This window comes from Bidens hawaiensis, unplaced genomic scaffold, assembly GCF_021521415.1.
Source record: "Bidens hawaiensis isolate Kalapana, Puna unplaced genomic scaffold, B.hawaiensis_p1.1 tig00060495_1, whole genome shotgun sequence".
Taxonomy (NCBI): Eukaryota; Viridiplantae; Streptophyta; class Magnoliopsida; order Asterales; family Asteraceae; genus Bidens; species Bidens hawaiensis.
In genome coordinates, this window is record NW_027506466.1 from 12693 (window position 1) to 29883 (window position 17191).

A 17191-nucleotide genomic window follows, 5' to 3' on the forward strand; every position below is an offset into this window, starting at 1 on the left:
CGGTACCCCTTACCGAGGATTGACGACTTATTTGATCAGCTGCAGGGATCCAGTTATTACTCGAAGATAGATCTACGGTCAGGTTACCACCAACTTAGGGTCCATGAGGAAGACGTGCCGAAGACAGCCTTCCGAACTAGATACGACCATTATGAGTTCTTAGTGATGCCTTTTGGGCTAACTAATGCGCCGGCTGTATTCGTGGATCTGATGAACCGTGTGTGCAAACCATACTTGGATAAGTTTGTGATTGTATTTATAGATGATATTCTGGTTTACTCCCGAACCAGAGCTGAGCATGAACAACATCTGGGATTAATTTTGGGGTTGCTGAAGGAAGAAAAGTTGTATGCAAAGTTTTCTAAATGTGAGTTTTGGCTTAGAGAGGTTCACTTTCTTGGTCACGTTGTAAACGAGAAAGGAATACACGTCGATCCTTCCAAGGTCAAAGCCATCGAGAATTGGGAAGCGCCAAAAACACCAACTGAGGTGAGGCAATTCCTAGGACTAGCTGGCTACTATCGACGTTTCATTGAGAACTTCTCCAAGATAGCTTTACCTCTGACTGCGCTAACTCAGAAAGATAAGAAGTTTGATTGGGGCGAAAACCAGGAAGCAGCGTTTCAAATGTTAAAGCAAAAGTTATGTAGTGCGCCAATTTTGTCGCTACCCGAGGGGACGGACGACATCGTCGTCTACTGCGACGCTTCACATCAAGGACTCGGATGTGTCCTTATGCAGAGAAACAAAGTCATAGCGTATGCCTCTCGTCAACTCAAGGTCAATGAAAGGAATTATACAACGCATGATCTGGAACTTGGAGCAGTTGTTTTCGCGCTAAAGATTTGGCGCCATTATCTTTATGGTACAGTGTTTGATTTTTACGGATCACAAGAGCCTTCAACATATATTTGATCAAAAGGATTTAAACATGAGGCAACGAAGATGGGTTGAATTATTGAATGATTATGATTGTGAAATAAAGTACCATCCTGGAAAGGCGAATGTGGTAGCAGACGCTTTAAGTAGGAAAGAGCGAGCAAAGACGCTACGAGTTAAGGCTCTAAGATTGACCATTCGCGCAGACCTCACTACCCGCATCCGAGAAGCTCAACAAGAAGCCTTGAAATCAGAGTTTGTCAAGAACAAATCCCTTGGGGGTATGATTAAGAATTTGGAGCTCAAAGAGAACGATACTCGATATTTTGCTAACCGCATATGGGTCCCTCTCAAAGGAGGATTGTGCGAGCAAGTGTTAAACGAAGCTCACAAAACGCGGTATTCCGTACATCCTGGCGCAGACAAGATGTACCAAGATGTTAAAGCGCTGTATTGGTGGCCCAATCTTAAGGGCGACATCGCGACGTATGTCAGTAAGTGCCTGACGTGTTCGAAGGTGAAGGCTGAATACCAGAAACCGTCGGGGTTGCTTCAACAGCCAGAAATTCCCATGTGGAAGTGGGAACAAATCTCCATGGACTTCATTACCAAACTGCCAAGGACACCTGGGGGTTACAACACGATTTGGGTTATTGTAGACCGGCTAACTAAGTCAGCACACTTCCTGCCGATCAAGGAAACCGATAAGATGGAAAAGTTAGCCCGATTGTATATTCGAGAAGTAGTTTCAAAACACGGAGTTCCGGTATCCATCATTTCTGATAGAGATAGTCGTTTCACCTCAAGATTTTGGAGATCGTTACAAGGGGCTTTAGGTACTCGTCTTGACATGAGTACGGCTTATCATCCCCAAACGGATGGACAAAGCGAGCGAACCATTCAAACATTAGAAGATATGTTGCGCGCGTGCGCAATCGATTTCGGGGGTAGCTGGGATACTCATCTCCTATTGGTTGAATTTTCGTACAATAACAGTTATCACACAAGCCTCAAGGCTGTGCCATTTGAAGCCTTGTATGGGCGCAAGTGTAGGTCCCCACTGTGTTGGGTGACAAGCAAATGACTGGTCCAGAATTGATCCAAGAAACGACGGACAAAATTTTCCAGATACGGGATCGCCTTAAAGCAGCGCGCGACAGACAGAAAAGCTATGCAGATGTGAGAAGAAAACCGTTGGAATTTCAAGTAGGGGATAGAGTACTTTTGAAAGTTTCTCCATGGAAGGGAGTCCCCCGTTTCGGCAAGCGAGGAAAGTTAAATCCGCGATACATCGGACCATTTGAGATCCTGGAAAGGATCGGTCCAGTTGCTTATAAACTCCATTTACCCGCCGAACTTAGTGGAATTCACGACACGTTTCATGTATCCAACCTCAAGAAGTGCTTATCTGATAAAACGTTAATTTTACCATTGGACGAGGTTCATATCGACAAATAGCTACACTTCGTGGAAGAGCCTATAGCAGTAACCGATTGGAAAGAACAAAAGTTGCGAAGAAGCCGAATCAAGTTAGTAAAGGTTCAATGGAACTCAAAGCGTGGACCTGAATTCACTTGGGAAAGAGAAGACCAAATGCGCAAAAAGTACCCATACCTCTTCCAAAGAATAGCTCCTACCAGCGACACCTCCTAATTTCGGGACGAAATTCTCCTAACAGGGGGAGAATGTGACACCCGGTAATTTCCCAATCCCATAAACCAAGTAATCAACCTAATTATTAGGTGATTGAGAATGCGATGCGCGCCATGTTATGATCAGCGCGGGCATATGTTATATGCGTCATGCGCGGATGCGATGCGCGCCATGATATGATCAGCGCGGGCATATGTTATATGCGCCACGCGCACAGGTTTTTGTTGTGTTTTCATGACAACTTAATTTTATGTCGTTTCTGTCTAATGGGTTGCATACCTCTTCAATGATCAATAAGTAAAACTATGTTCAAACAATATCCTAATTTCCTAATTAAGACCCAAATCATTTATTCGCGCGCGGAAAAAGGGAACTAACCTCCCCGCATGGCGGGAACGTTGAGAGCTAGTTTGTTTGAAGCTCCAAGATGGAATTGACTTCAACATAACTGATCACTATGTTGAAATACCAAGACCTCATGGAGAATCTACAAATGAAACTCAACGTCCCTGACTACGAGAAGGTTACGCACCTACCCGCATCAAATAAAAAGGAGTTATGTGCGACACCTGCGGGAAGAATCCCCGCGGGACACCTTAAAACTAAACCCTTTACGCATGAACGTCTGCACAGAAACCAACCACCTTTTCGCTTAAATCCAAAAGTTCACCCTGTTAATAAACTCTGAGAACGCTGGTTCCAGCAGAGCCAGATGGACCCGCAGGATTCCTTATAAGGACGCCTGCGCAGTGATACGCGCAGGATTCGCTACAAGGACGCTTGCGCGAAGACCAACTGGAGCCGCCGGACCCACAACGTTCAAAGAAATGGCCTATACGCAGAAGGCTATACGCGCAAGGCTACACGCACAAAACACTTAGTCTATTCTTCAGATGTAAGGGGATTACCCCCGCCCAGAAAGAACCAGTTGCGTGTTTCAGAGATTTTTACCTTTTGACTGCACACTGACAACAGTACCAGGAAAAGTATACCGTAACACGAAATGTCAGCTGTCAGCCGCACCTACTCTCACCAACCACAGTCCTGCATGTACTGTCAAATCCATCAGAATCTTTATAACCACTCCCTAGGACCATCACCCCCATCCCTAAAATAAATAATAATAAACCCCATACCTTGTCATCATTACACCCAATATAAATAAGATTTCAATCCCCTAAATCAAGGGATTGTGTTCCCTTGAATTTGCCTATAAATAAGTATCAATTCTTGAATAAAAATATCACACAAACACACTTCAAACTCCTCTCTTAAACCTGTAATTCTGCACTAACCATCTCCCGAGCATCCGTTTCCAGTTCCGTTTCCATCACTAGACTTCCAATTTCGAGGCTAACATCAGGAAACCCGAATCTCGTTTAATCTCTCTCTAAACCATCACTTAACAAGAATCACAGGTGAGTCTCACAGCCCCTATTTTCACTGTTTTTAAACTGTTTTCGGGGCGAGGGACACGTGTTTAAATTATGTTTTATCATGGTATATTTACAAGCAATGCAAACGATTATCTGTTCATGGTGTTTATCTTGGTTTTCAATGTGAGTGCGCAAGAACAAGAAAGTGATCACTTCGTCAATAGAACTCTAAGGGTAGGGACTACTGTGTTTGATCAACCCGCTCGTAGGGGTCGCACCTCTTTGCATAGACGAGTGCCTAGTATGGTCATGGGGTAGTACTACTGGTTGTAAAGCCCGCTCGTAGGGGTCGCACCTCTTTGCATGGACGAGCGCCTAGTTTTCCGAGCACAACGTCCGCGCGTAACCCGCGGGACGGTATTATTTTTCGCTCGTAGTGGCAGCGCCACTTTGCATGAACGAGCACGGTTTTCAGAAATGTCCGCGCGTAACCCGCGGGACGGCTTTATCAAGCATATGTTTTAATGATGTTATCAGAAATATGTTTAAATATGGTTTTATCAAGGATATGATGCAATACGATTTATCAAGTCACCAAAACTTGTAAACTCACTCAGTTTCTACTGATTCAAATGTTTTTACGTGTCTTTCAGGTGATAATTAGTTGCGCAAGGAGTCACACATAGAGCACTTCACGCAGAACATCTATAAAAATGGTTTTTGGAAGATTTTAGTTCTATCCCTTCCACACGCGTGGTTGTTCCCGCCGTGTAAGGGGATATGGCGCGGAAATCTTCAACGTTTTTCATATGTGGATGTTTTTATATGTAATTCTAAACAATGTAATGTATTTTGTACTAGACATTTCATGCGCAATGGAAAATTTATTTGAATGTTTGCAATGACCCGTGCTTGATTATCAATTCCCACTCGCGCGCACCCGGCTGTTTCCGCCGTTTAGGGCCGGGTGTGACAAATATGATGTTCCACATAGACTTTTTATGCTCACGGGACCGAAGAGATCCATGTGAAGTAAGTCTAGGGTACTGACTATTGAATTAATCTTCTTGGAGAGATGAGGTTTCTTGTGTTGCTTTCCCTTCTTGCACGATAAACATTGGTCTTCAAAGTTAAAATTTTTCAAGGGAACACCAAGTACAAGCCCAATCTTGACAATGTAGTTCATTTTTCGAAGATGTATGTGTCCCATTCTTCGATGCCATAACTCGGACTCAGATTCAGTTGCCTTTGTCAGAAGACATGACTCTTCTGTTGCTATCTCAGTTGGCCTCATATCCATTACATATGTGTTCTTTTCTCTTGGAGCTTTCATCACCACCCATGCCTCTGGTATCTTGAAACCAGGATACAGAACAATTGCTTCATTTTTAGTAAAGTGCACTGTGTACTCTTTGTCACAAATCTGAGACACACTCAACAAATTATGCTTCAACTCCTCAACAAAATTCACCTTCTCTAACTTCATTTTACCATTTGTCACAGTTCCAATACCAGTAATTCTACCTCCGCTCTCTCCAGCAAAACTCACCCTACCTCCTTGAACAGGTTTCCATTCGTGTAACAAATTTTTGTTACCAGTCATGTGCCGGGATGATGTGAGAAAAAATATATATAAATAAAACACAAGTCGCAACTAAGATTTAAAAACCAAACAATCTATCCTAGTTCACACAAACGGCAAGTGTACCGATCGCGTATAGCACAGATGAGGAAAGTCCGGATATCGAACTCGAAGACACGTGAAAACGTTTAAAATTACGAAACTCTAACCAAGACTCACCAAAATATTTAATTGATTTATTTTAGAATTTATTTAACTACTTAACTTAACTAAATGAAAACTTTTGACAAAACTTTGAAATCTTTGGTTTAAATTCAATATATAAAGACGTCTACATAGGAATGAATCATGTTGATAGAAATAACAAGACAACGGATTGAAAATATTCACGACACCGATTATAAAAGATGACACAACTAAAACTTGTTTAAGAAAGTCAAATTACCTCTCAGTCTCTCTAACAAACTCTAACTTGTTTTAGTTGATTTTAAAGAATAAACCGGCAAAACAATTATTAACATGTGCAAATGACGACTCTCCTCTCGGTCTCATCGACACACTATCCTAATGGAGACAAATACTATGTCACCAAGGATAGAGGAACAATTTAACTTAACCCAAATTAAACCAACTAATTGCACATAAACACTCAAACTTGATAAGATAAAAACCCGCTCTCGCGCGGTCTTAATTCTAACAAGTAAAAGCAACGAGACAATATTACTTCTTATCACCTCTCGGTCTCAAAGAAGGTGTATTTTAACTAATTTTAGATGATTTATATTACCCACTTATCCCTACGGTTGTACACCCCGCAAATAAACCCTAAACACCAAGTCAAGAGTCTAACAAGCAATCAATTAATCAAAACCAATTCAATTAACTAATGCAAGAGGATTATAAGTAATAAAACATAAAACACAGCCATCACACACAATCTAATTTATGGTTTAGTTAAACTTTACATCAACAATTCAAGTCTTGAACATTAACAATCCATTATACAAGTCTAAACTACTCAATAATCATCTATCCTAGGCAGAACAAGCAAGTTTAGCCTAACATAGATTTTGGACAGCAGCAAACACTTAAGATAACAACCATAATACTCATCCAAATCATAATAAAACTCAATCCAAAATCAAGTATAATCAAACAAACTTCAATCCTTAACTTAATGGAAAAACAATTAACTTTAAAGATCAAAAGCAATATAGTTAAGAACATAAACAAGAAAGCAAAGTTTATGAGTGTTATACTATCAAATATGGCTGAGAAATATGACAAATATCGATCCCTAGCTGCTGCCCTGATGTCCTCCTTCTTCTCCAGCCGCCACAACAGCCTCAGCCGCCGCCTTCTTTCTTTTTTCTGCCGCTGCTATAGTGGTTCCGATCGGAACCCTTGCTGAAGTTAGGGTTTAGGTTTTTTTTCTTTTGATTTCGGGTTCTTGGCTGGCTTATGGCTGAAAACTCTTTTAATTATCTTCATATAATATTACTTAAGGCTTCTAACTTGTGGGCTTGGGTTGGGCCTTGAGTTATATCTTCAAAACTTGACCAACAAGTCCTCTAGAATCTTCCAAATTGACTCTTTTTTCACCATCTTTCACAAACTATCAAATAACATTTAAACTTTGTAAATTATTTCACTTAGCCCCCAATACTTTCATAAAATAAACAAATAAACATAAAAACCATAATAAAATCATAAGGAAAGTAAGTGTGTTTCACTACACATCACAGGAACAGCCACTATCCACAACCCACAGATTGTTTACAGTCCTGTTCAACTGTTTCTGCACAGTTAAAGAGAAGATTAAAATCTGGGGACCCAAGACCTACTGGTCTTGGGTCGATTAAATCTGTTAAACGGCATCCCGTACTTTGATTGCCCAAAGGCAGTTTGAGAGTGATTTCTGTAAGTTCTGAAAGGATACCTTCTTGAGAATTGATTATAAGGCCATCCAAACCTTAGTGGATTAACTGATTTATAATTGTTGGTTTGATTGTTAATTGGGAAAAACTGAGATCGATTTCGTTGAAATCTTGGATTAGTCCAATATCTGAACTTTGGTGAGTAAGCATTCTTACCATTATAGTAATTACTATTCGTTTTATTCTCAGTTTTCGGAGGCCTCATACCTCTAAATCTCTGATTGAGAGGACAATCTGCAATCAGGTGTCCTATTTGATTGCATCTGAAACAACTCATGTGTTCAACTTTTGTCTCAACAGTTGTTTCAGATGTTGAGGTTGCATTACTATTCGTTTGTCTAACATATGGTGGGACAAACAAGTTTAGGAGAGAGTTCTTTTCAGTTGGCTTATATTCCTCCCCACGTTTAAGTAACACTACCTCTTCTTTTATCTCACTAGATTCGGATGTCTTGTCCGAATTTGATGAGACTGAACTAGGAACAGAAATCTTAACATTCGAAACAGGCTTACATGTTTCGCTTTTACTAACTTCAGGTTCTTTAATCGAAACTTTGACAGGAACTGTATAACTAATCTCAACATCAACAGATTTCTGATTACTAGGATCATACGTATTGTTATGGTTATATGGTGGTGGAACTTCAGAAAATCCAATTCCCCTTTGTTAGCTAGGGAACGTTGAACACTTACGATGTGATCAAGCATTGCTGAGGAATTTCTAAACTGTTCAATTTTTCTGTTTAATTCTACCACTTTTACCTGGTAATTAGCTATCTGTTTATCCCTTTTAGCAATTAGTTTAGTTTTTTTCTTCTAACACTTCATAACTAAGATCAATTACTTGTATTTTATCAGCTAGACTGGCTTTAAGACTTCTGATATCTTTTTCACTAGCTTTTATTTTTACCGAGTAACTGTTTTCTCTAGTTTTAGTGTAATGATGATCTTCTTTTAACGTTTTAAATTGAGCGTCCAAACTAACAAACTGATCAGTTACTGTTTTCAATTGTTCAGACAGATTTTCACATTGCATACAATGAAGTTCAGAACTTACCTCAGAGAGCTGATCGTTCACTTCTGCCATATAAGCTTGATTTTCTCCCGTCTCTTTCTCACTTCCTGCAGTTTCGATGTTCACCAAATTTGCCTGTTCGAAGACTTCCTCAACCTGTAGATTCCAGTTGTACCCACCATTGTGTCTAGATACCATAGCCCTATTCTCACTACCTCCCCCATTCTGTTGTGCCGGCCTGTTCTGACTACGTTCGACTCTTTCATGTGTACATTCCTTAGCAAAGTGACCATTCTGTTGACAGTTATAACATCGAACCTTTGACTTATCAAAACCTGGTCTTTCGCCAATGACTTTCTACCTGTTTTCTTCATGAATCGTTTAACCCGTCTGACTATCATAGCCATCTGCCACTGCAGGTCCATCTCTTCTAGATCATCAGCATCAATTTGATCATAGTCTTCATCCAAAGTTGCAGGATCGACTATTTACCTTTGATGTAATTCTCATAAGATGCAATGAAAGATGCATAGAGAGCAAACTGCTGTTCAGCTGATTTAACACTCATGGGAATCTATGAGTAGTTGTTGGTTGGATCATTTGATGAAAAGTTACCAGTTGTGGCTTGAGGTTTTGAAGAATTACTTCCTGCAGCTACGAAACATATATCACCATCCATGTTGAGAGTCACATGACCATCATGAGTTGAATTTGAGTTTGAGTCTCCTTTTGAGTAAAAATCAGAGAATTCTGACTTTGAACTTGAACTTGAAGTAACTTTCGCACCATACATTCCCAGATCCTGAACCCGATCAGTTGGTGTCTCTTTCCGAACCATGTTAAGTTTAAAGTTCGTAATTTATTGACTACTGTTTCCAAATCAATATTGGCAAACTCTTTATCTTCTCTCATCAAAACCGTGTACATTTCCCATTCGGTGGAAGAGCATCAAGAAGTTTTTCTACAATCTCTTCTTCTTTATAGTCAATTGAGTAGTTTCTAAGTTCGGTCATCAGGTGATAATATCTTGTGATGATATCATCAAGTGATTCATTTTTCAAATATTTGAACACCGAGAATTGGGTTTTTAGTAGCTTAATTTTGGATGCACGTATCCCCACATTACCTTCATATCGATTTTCTAGCGCTTCCCATAGCTCTCTAGCGGTTTTGTGTTTCCTGAAGGTGTGAAGAATCTCTTGTGGAAGAGCCATGGTGATCGCCGCATGAGCTTTACTCTCTGCCTAATACATTTTCTTTTCTTTCTCTTCATCTTATTGTACTTCTTAATCTGTTCACGACCCTCAAACAAGGCGTTGGTGGAATGTATCCATCTTGTATGCACACCCACATCTTAGCATCTTAATATTTAATATACTGTTCAAACCGATCTTTCCACGCAACGAAATCGGTACCCTTAAGCATTTTCAGAGCCTTAGTTGCTAAACCGGCCTCAACTTCCATTTTCACCAGTTCCGTAATGTTTATCGAAGTCATCGCTGAAAGAAACACGACTTGAAAACACACACAAAATTTTTTTTTTTTTTAATTGAACAGTGATCAGTAGGCGAAGTTATGCTTAACTTCGCTTAAGCTTAACTTCGCTGAAACTCTTAACTTCGCTTATTACTTAACTTCGCTTGATGACACTTCGCTTGGTTGATAACTTTGCTTGGTGACAACTTCGCTTGATGACAACTTCGCTTGATGACAACTTCGCTTGGTTGATAACTTCGCTAAACATATAACTTCGCCCAAACCCTACGAACAGTGACGGAAACTTCGCCTGATGAACACAAGGTTTTTGCAGGTTTTAATTTGACGTATTGTGAGGTATGCGAAGGTGTAATGGGTTATAATTGATAGTGGGAGATGGGTAGGACACAAAAACTCGGTATTTCAACGTAAACTCGTCCCGTGAATAGTCGAACGGAACGATTTCTACACTCGTGTGATAATCCCGAACCACACAATCACGAGCAAATGCTCTGATACCAATTGTAGGTTCCCACGCGGATCTACACGGAAGTATCTCGTAGTACGTAGGTACGGAATTCCTAAGTAATATGATACGAGCGTAAGATGTAAACTACGTTAATGCCGAACACGAACACATGTTACAATACTCAAAAGACACGTTGTATTGCAACACTTAACACGTGATGTTCAAATCACAATTACACGTTCTCCAAAAAAAACTACCTCATAGAACCCGTAACATATGTATATATATGTTACGACAACTTCGCCTAACAGACTAGGCGAAGTTGTCAATAACTTCGCTTGTCCACAAGTTCGCTTATCTCAGACGAACTTGTGAGACAACCTATCTAAACCAAAACAAACTAACACGATTACAGACACAAACATAACACTAGATACCGAACTACTGACATTATGTACCAACAATTATATCATGCAGAGTATGAAGCCTTTTTTGCAGGCTTGAGAATAGTTAAGAAGCTTAGGGTGAAACACCTAGAAGCGTGGGTAGATTCCAGGTTGATCGCATGACAGATCAATGGAACTTATGAGGCGAAAGAAAATGTGATGGCTTCATATTTGTCATAAGAGAAGGACTTGATCCTTCAATTTTCTTCGTGCAAAGTCATTCATATCAAGCGAAGCGAAAACAAATCGGCGGATGCTCTTAGCAAGTTGACATCAACCAATTTCGAACATTTTGCTAAAGATATTCGCGTCGAAGTCCTTGATCGACCACCTGTCCCGCAACATCAGGTGTTGGTGATACAAACCGGAGTAGAATCCAGAATGACGCCACTAATGTCTTACTTGACATCTAAAATTCTCCCGGAAGAGAAAGCCACGGCCCGAAAGATAAGACACAAGGCCTTGAACTACTAAATGCAAGATGGTGTCTTATACAGACGATCCTTCCTGGTCCACTTCTGTGATGTGTGGACGCCGAGGATGCGAATTACTTGATCAAGGAAGTTCATGAAGGCATTTGTAGTCTTCACGAGGGCCCAATAATGGTCGTAGCGAAACTCATGAATGCTGGGTACTACTGGCTGGGGATGCATATGGATGCCGTATAATAAATCAGGAAATGTGATTCTTGTCAACACGCTGCTGCCGAAGAACTAGTTGGTTCAGGTGACGTCTGCCTGGCCGTTCCAAAAATGGGCTATTGATATCATGGGACCTTTCCTAGAAGCCCTGGGATAAGTCAAATTTTTAATCGTGGCCATTGCTTACTTCACCAAGTGGGTGGGAGCTAAGCCAGTCGCATCCATTACGACATCAAGTGTCAAGAAGTTCCTTTGGGAATTCATTATTTTTCGATTTGGTCTTCCGCAAGAACTTGTGAGTAACAACGGAACTCAGTTTGCGGATAGCGGGTTACAAGAGTGGTTGAACGAACTTCAGGTCACTCAGATTTTCACATCCGTAGCCTATCCGCAAGCTAATGGTCAGGTCGAACGGACTAATAGAACGATCAAAGAAGGAATTAAAACAAGATTAGGCACTAAACGAACAGGCTGAGTCGACGAACTGCCCCATATACTTTGGGCCTTTCGAACTCAGAAGAATTCAAGTAATTCCGAAACGACGTTTAGTTTAACCTATGGCATTGAGGCCATGATCCCGGCTGAAATCGGGGTTCCGTCCGCACGAATTTTGATGATCGATGATATTGACAAAGAATTGCGGATGAACCTAGACCTTCTTGAAGAAAGGATGGAATTAGCGCTGATCCGCGAGCATAACTATAAACGCCAACTACAAAAATTCTATGACTCGCGAGTTCAAAAGTGCACATTTGATGCGCGAGACTTCGTCTTCTGCAACAACGAAGCTTCTGGTCAAGAGCCTCCGGGCAAGTTGGCCCCAACTTGGGAAGGCCCTTACAAATTTAAAGAAGTATTATCCAAGGGTGCTTACAAGTTAGAGAAGTTGGATGGGGATGAGATTCCCAGAACGTGGAATGTGGCACAGTTGAAAAAATGTTACATCTAGCAAGACTTGCTGTTTAATTTTTATTTTGGCCTGCGCGCCTAATAGACTAGTAAAAAGACATCTAATGTCAATACTTGTAATTCAGTTTGGCTTACGCCTTTTTTATGGAAAGCTTTATTAGACCTACATCCTAATTTTTTCACATATATTTTCTGATCTGCAATCCAGATGGGACCCATTTGTTTTCACACTAAACATCATATAATCCTTTATTGACAAATAAGAAGATCATATAAACACTTATATTATGAAAAATAAAACAAAGTGTAACGGATGAAACAACTTCTTATATATATATTCAAATGGGATTACAAGAGTTTTATGACAATTACAAGAAAGATGAGTACATGCGATTTACAAAAATATATAACTACAATGCCGCATCTTCGTCTTCCGCATCCTCTTGATCCTTATCATCAGTGGTAAGAAGTGCCTTTAACTGATCTATCCCATCTTCCTTCTTCGGAAGCTCAGCTATCTGGTCTTCAATAATAAACTTCAAATCTTCATACGTCTTCGTCTTCTCAGCATGAATTTTAGCAGTGTCCTAGCAATGCAAGGCAAACTCTTCAAGAGGTCTATTCTTTTCGGCGAATTGAAGACCTTCTTGGAAGTCCACCTGGCGACTAGCTTGAGAAGATGCGACCAATAGCGTTGCGAGACAGTTTACAAGTTCATCACCCTCCCGGATGTGGGTAATAACATGTTAGAACAAAGGGTATGAACAAATATTTAAGATATGATTATTTTTCATCAAGAAAAGTTCGAAAGGAGGTGAGAATTACCTGGGGAACCCCTTCCGCCAATAGCCATATTCTGTCCGCCTTGGATCGGACAATATCCATTTTGTGCCCAGCACATTCCAAGGCTTGCTCCCTATTCTTGGCAGCAAGAGTAGCAAGGAGTTCACCTTAGCGGATGCTTCGGCCTTCAGAGCCTTTATAAGCTCGTCGCGTTCATCCAATTGCTACTGGAGGGCAGTTTTTGCTTCCTCAGCAATGGATCGGTGATCCTGTAAGTCCCCGGTGCAATGATGATCGATACGAGATCCGCACGATGTCTAGAAGTGCGGAATCATCCTAGACTCGTTTATGGTGTTGGAGGCGAAGAACACGATTACACACAAACAAACAAACACACGAACAAAATAAACAGATCTGCAGACCGCTGGTTAATGAAAACACATTACATACCGAAAGTGAAAACATGTTATGGTCTACCCGAGGTGAGCTCTACCTCGGGTCTGCCCATGAGACTCTCCCTATCTATTTTCTCTAGACAACTTTTCTGCTCTCCCTCTCTCTCTTTTCTTTTTCGATCAGCTACTAACCCTAAACATAACATACATATATATAGATAAACATCTACGCGGGCTTGGGCTTGGGTCTACGGTCAAGTTGTCCTAACTTCACCTACAGGTGAAGTTGTTTAAACTTCACCAACACGTGAAGTTGTTCTAACCTTACAAACACGTGAAGTTTTTCTAACTTCACCAACACGTGAAGTTTTTATAACTTCACCAACACGTGAATTTGTTCTAACTTCACCTATGACGAAGTTGGCTCCCTCCACAACTTCTCCCCAACTAGTCGGAATTGCATAGCGATGTTCACAAAATGCACCAACAGACTCCCCCTTGACCATTGCTCTCAATTCTAACAAACACAAAAGATCATCTGTTACAAAACATGCACCAACAGACTCCCCCTTTTCCATTGCTCTTCGGTGTTCTTGTTCTGGTAGGACACGATCTTCAGACATTGCATTATGATCTTCAAGGTTGAACGACACATATACATGCAACAGTTATCCTGTCTTCAACCAGCAGTGTCTGAAACTGTCTTGAAGCTTCACAAATCTACCAATCACCTGACGTCTTCCATATCAGATCTCCCCTTCAGTGTAAGCCTGTCCGAACTATATCGATCGAGATCTTTGATCTGTATCCTGGTGCCTAATTAAATCTCAACCATTCGGTTCGTAAGATAAGGTTCAATCTTCAACTACTCAACATAAAATGATCAGTTTCATCAGAAAATCACCTTGACAGAATCTAACACACATGCCCTATAATAATCATCAAAAGCTTAACCAAGCCTCCATGATCTTTATTACCCGAGCACCTTTATTTTTTCTAAGAAAACACATTTTCAAATGAAAATTTTAACCCCCTCTTTTCTTTGCAAAATAAGCCCAAATAACTAAATATGTGTCAATTTCCAGTTTCAATTACTATCCCATTCGCAACTTCAACTCCATATCCACACGAGTCCATAATTTCATTTAAATAGCTGACACGCTGTTGTTCACCTGTAAGACCAAGAGATACCAATTGTAACTCTTTGTCGAACAACGTTTTCGACCTCACAATAATCGTGTAAACCTGGCCATTCGGACGAAAACTCCATAAAAGATATTATCACCAAATTTTTCCTGAATGATCCTCTCTTCATATGAATGACATATGAAAATTTTCGTTCAAGAAAATTTCCCGAAAATACTTTTTTATTTTTTATTTTTGGAAATACCATATCTTGAACGTCGGAGGAAAATGAAAACAACATCGTTAACTTCACCTGATAACTTCACATGTTAACTTCACCTGATAACTTCACCTGATATATTCACCATTTGATAACTTCACCACCTGATAAGTTCACCACCAGATAACTTCGCCCTTCATTAACTTCACCTTCCTGTAACTTCGCCAAACTTTAACTTCGCCAAAACCAAAACCTTAAAATTCTAGCGACAACTTCGCCATTGACGGCTGTTCGGCCAAAAACATATCCGAAACGGTTGAAACGGGCCAAAAACACCAAAACACAGATCTCGAACCATAGCTTAAGAGCGTACGGCTCTGATACCACTTGTAAGTCCCCGGTGCAATGGTGATCAATACGAGGTCCGCACGATGTCTAGGAGTGTGGAATCCTCCTAGACTCGTTTATGGTGTTGGAGACGAAGAACACGATTACACACAAACAAACAAACACACGAACGAAATAAACAGATCTGCAGACCGCTTTATACATTAATGAAAACAAATTACATACGGAAAGTGAAGACATGTTACGGCCGACCCGAGGTGAGCTCTACCTCGGGTCTGCCCACGAGACTCTCCTTATCTGTTTTCTCTAGATAACTTTTCTGCTCTCCCTCTCTCTCTTTTCTTTTTCGATCAGCTACCAACCCTAAACATAACATACATATATATAGATAATCATCTACGTTGGCTTGGGCTTTGGCCTATGGTGAAGTTGTCCTAACTTCACCAACAAGTATAGTAGTTCTAACTTCACCAACACGTGAAGTTGTTCTATATTCACCTATGGTGAAGTTGGCTCCCTCCATAACTTCTCCCCAACTAGTCGGTATTGCATAGCGACGGTCACAAAATGCACCAACAGCCAGGCGGTTATCTTTGGCTTCTTTCATTGCCTCTCCAGCTTCTTTTTCCACTTGGGCTGCTTTAACCTCCAAATCCTCCCATGTGTCATTCATAGCTAGCCAGCCTCGATATATTTCTTGACTGGTAGAGACGGTATTATCTAGGGAGTAAGAATAAGCATTCACTAGCTCTTGACGCGGACGCACACGTTGGCGTTCCTTCTCCGCAGGAGGAAGCCCTCCTACCACATACTCATGGCACACATTTGTTTCTGAAAACGTCGAATCCTTACAAACCGACCATCACAGATGATGTACCAAGGGATCTGTCCCATGTTGGGATGCAGAAGCCTGCGGACCGCCAGCAAAGGTGCTAGGTCCCTCCTGGTCTTTAAAGCGATAAAGCGATATAGCACACAGAGAGGTGAAGAAATGACGTGGTCTTCAGAATTATCCCCTTTCTTACCCTCGTGGGGAGGAGTATCCGCAATAACAACCGGATCCTGAACAGCCTTTGGCGGAGACGTTGGTGGAGGAGGAGGCGGAGTTGATCCCCTCACACTTGAAGGGTCCTTAGAAGAGTCTTCTAGAAATTCTATCAGACAATACTTCTCTATCAGGAACGTATCTTATATAATAAAAGCAATTACAAAACTTAAATGTATTGAAGTTACCTGAAGAAACTTCTGTGGGTGCAAGCTGTTGAAGGTGATCTCCCAACTTCGTCCTCTTATGCTTCTTGGAAGTGGCGGCCTTGGTTGATGGAAATTTGCGTTTCCTAGCCACTTTTGAGGCATCCGCTTCAACAGCTCGATGTTCATATTCGACGATGATAACATCGGCAGCTCGATGTTCATCTTCGACAATGACATCATCAGTAGCTCGATGTTCATCTTCGGAGGCGACATCGTCAGCTCGATGTTCATCTTCAATGGTGACATCAGCATCTTGTTTATCCACCGCCTTACTAGTGGATGGATTCTGATTTCACTTGTGGGTCAGACCTACAGTCGAACGCAAGGTATTCAAAGAGTCAGTAGCACCAATAGGTAACTTTTCTTCTTCACGGGGTGATGACTCCTCACTCGAAGAAAGAAGCACCACCACCCCGCTAGAAGTGAGTGGAGTTAAGGGAAGAGGTTTCAGAATTCCCTCACCTTTGGCAACAAAATCCTCACCATTGGTAAATATCGCCTCGGAAACCACAGGTTCCGGGCGAAGGACGGGGGGGAATAAAAAATTGTTGCGGGTGCGTTCGACGATAGGTGCGTCCTTCAGATCAATAGGACGACGCACCATGAGACCCTCCTCATGGTCTAGAAGCGTGCTGAAGATGAAGCCTTCACCCGCATAAGCAAATGGAACAATCAGAACCTAA

The 17191-nt window shown here is 41.1% G+C and overlaps 1 protein-coding gene across 1 annotated transcript; it reads left to right on the forward strand.

The window, feature by feature from the left end:
- Positions 1–12045: 12045 nt before the first annotated feature.
- On the forward strand, positions 12046–12423 carry LOC143617913 (uncharacterized). The gene has a single exon (XM_077090313.1). It carries the CDS (start codon positions 12046–12048, stop codon positions 12421–12423), a length of 378 nt encoding a protein of 125 aa, XP_076946428.1.
- Positions 12424–17191: the final 4768 nt, after the last annotated feature.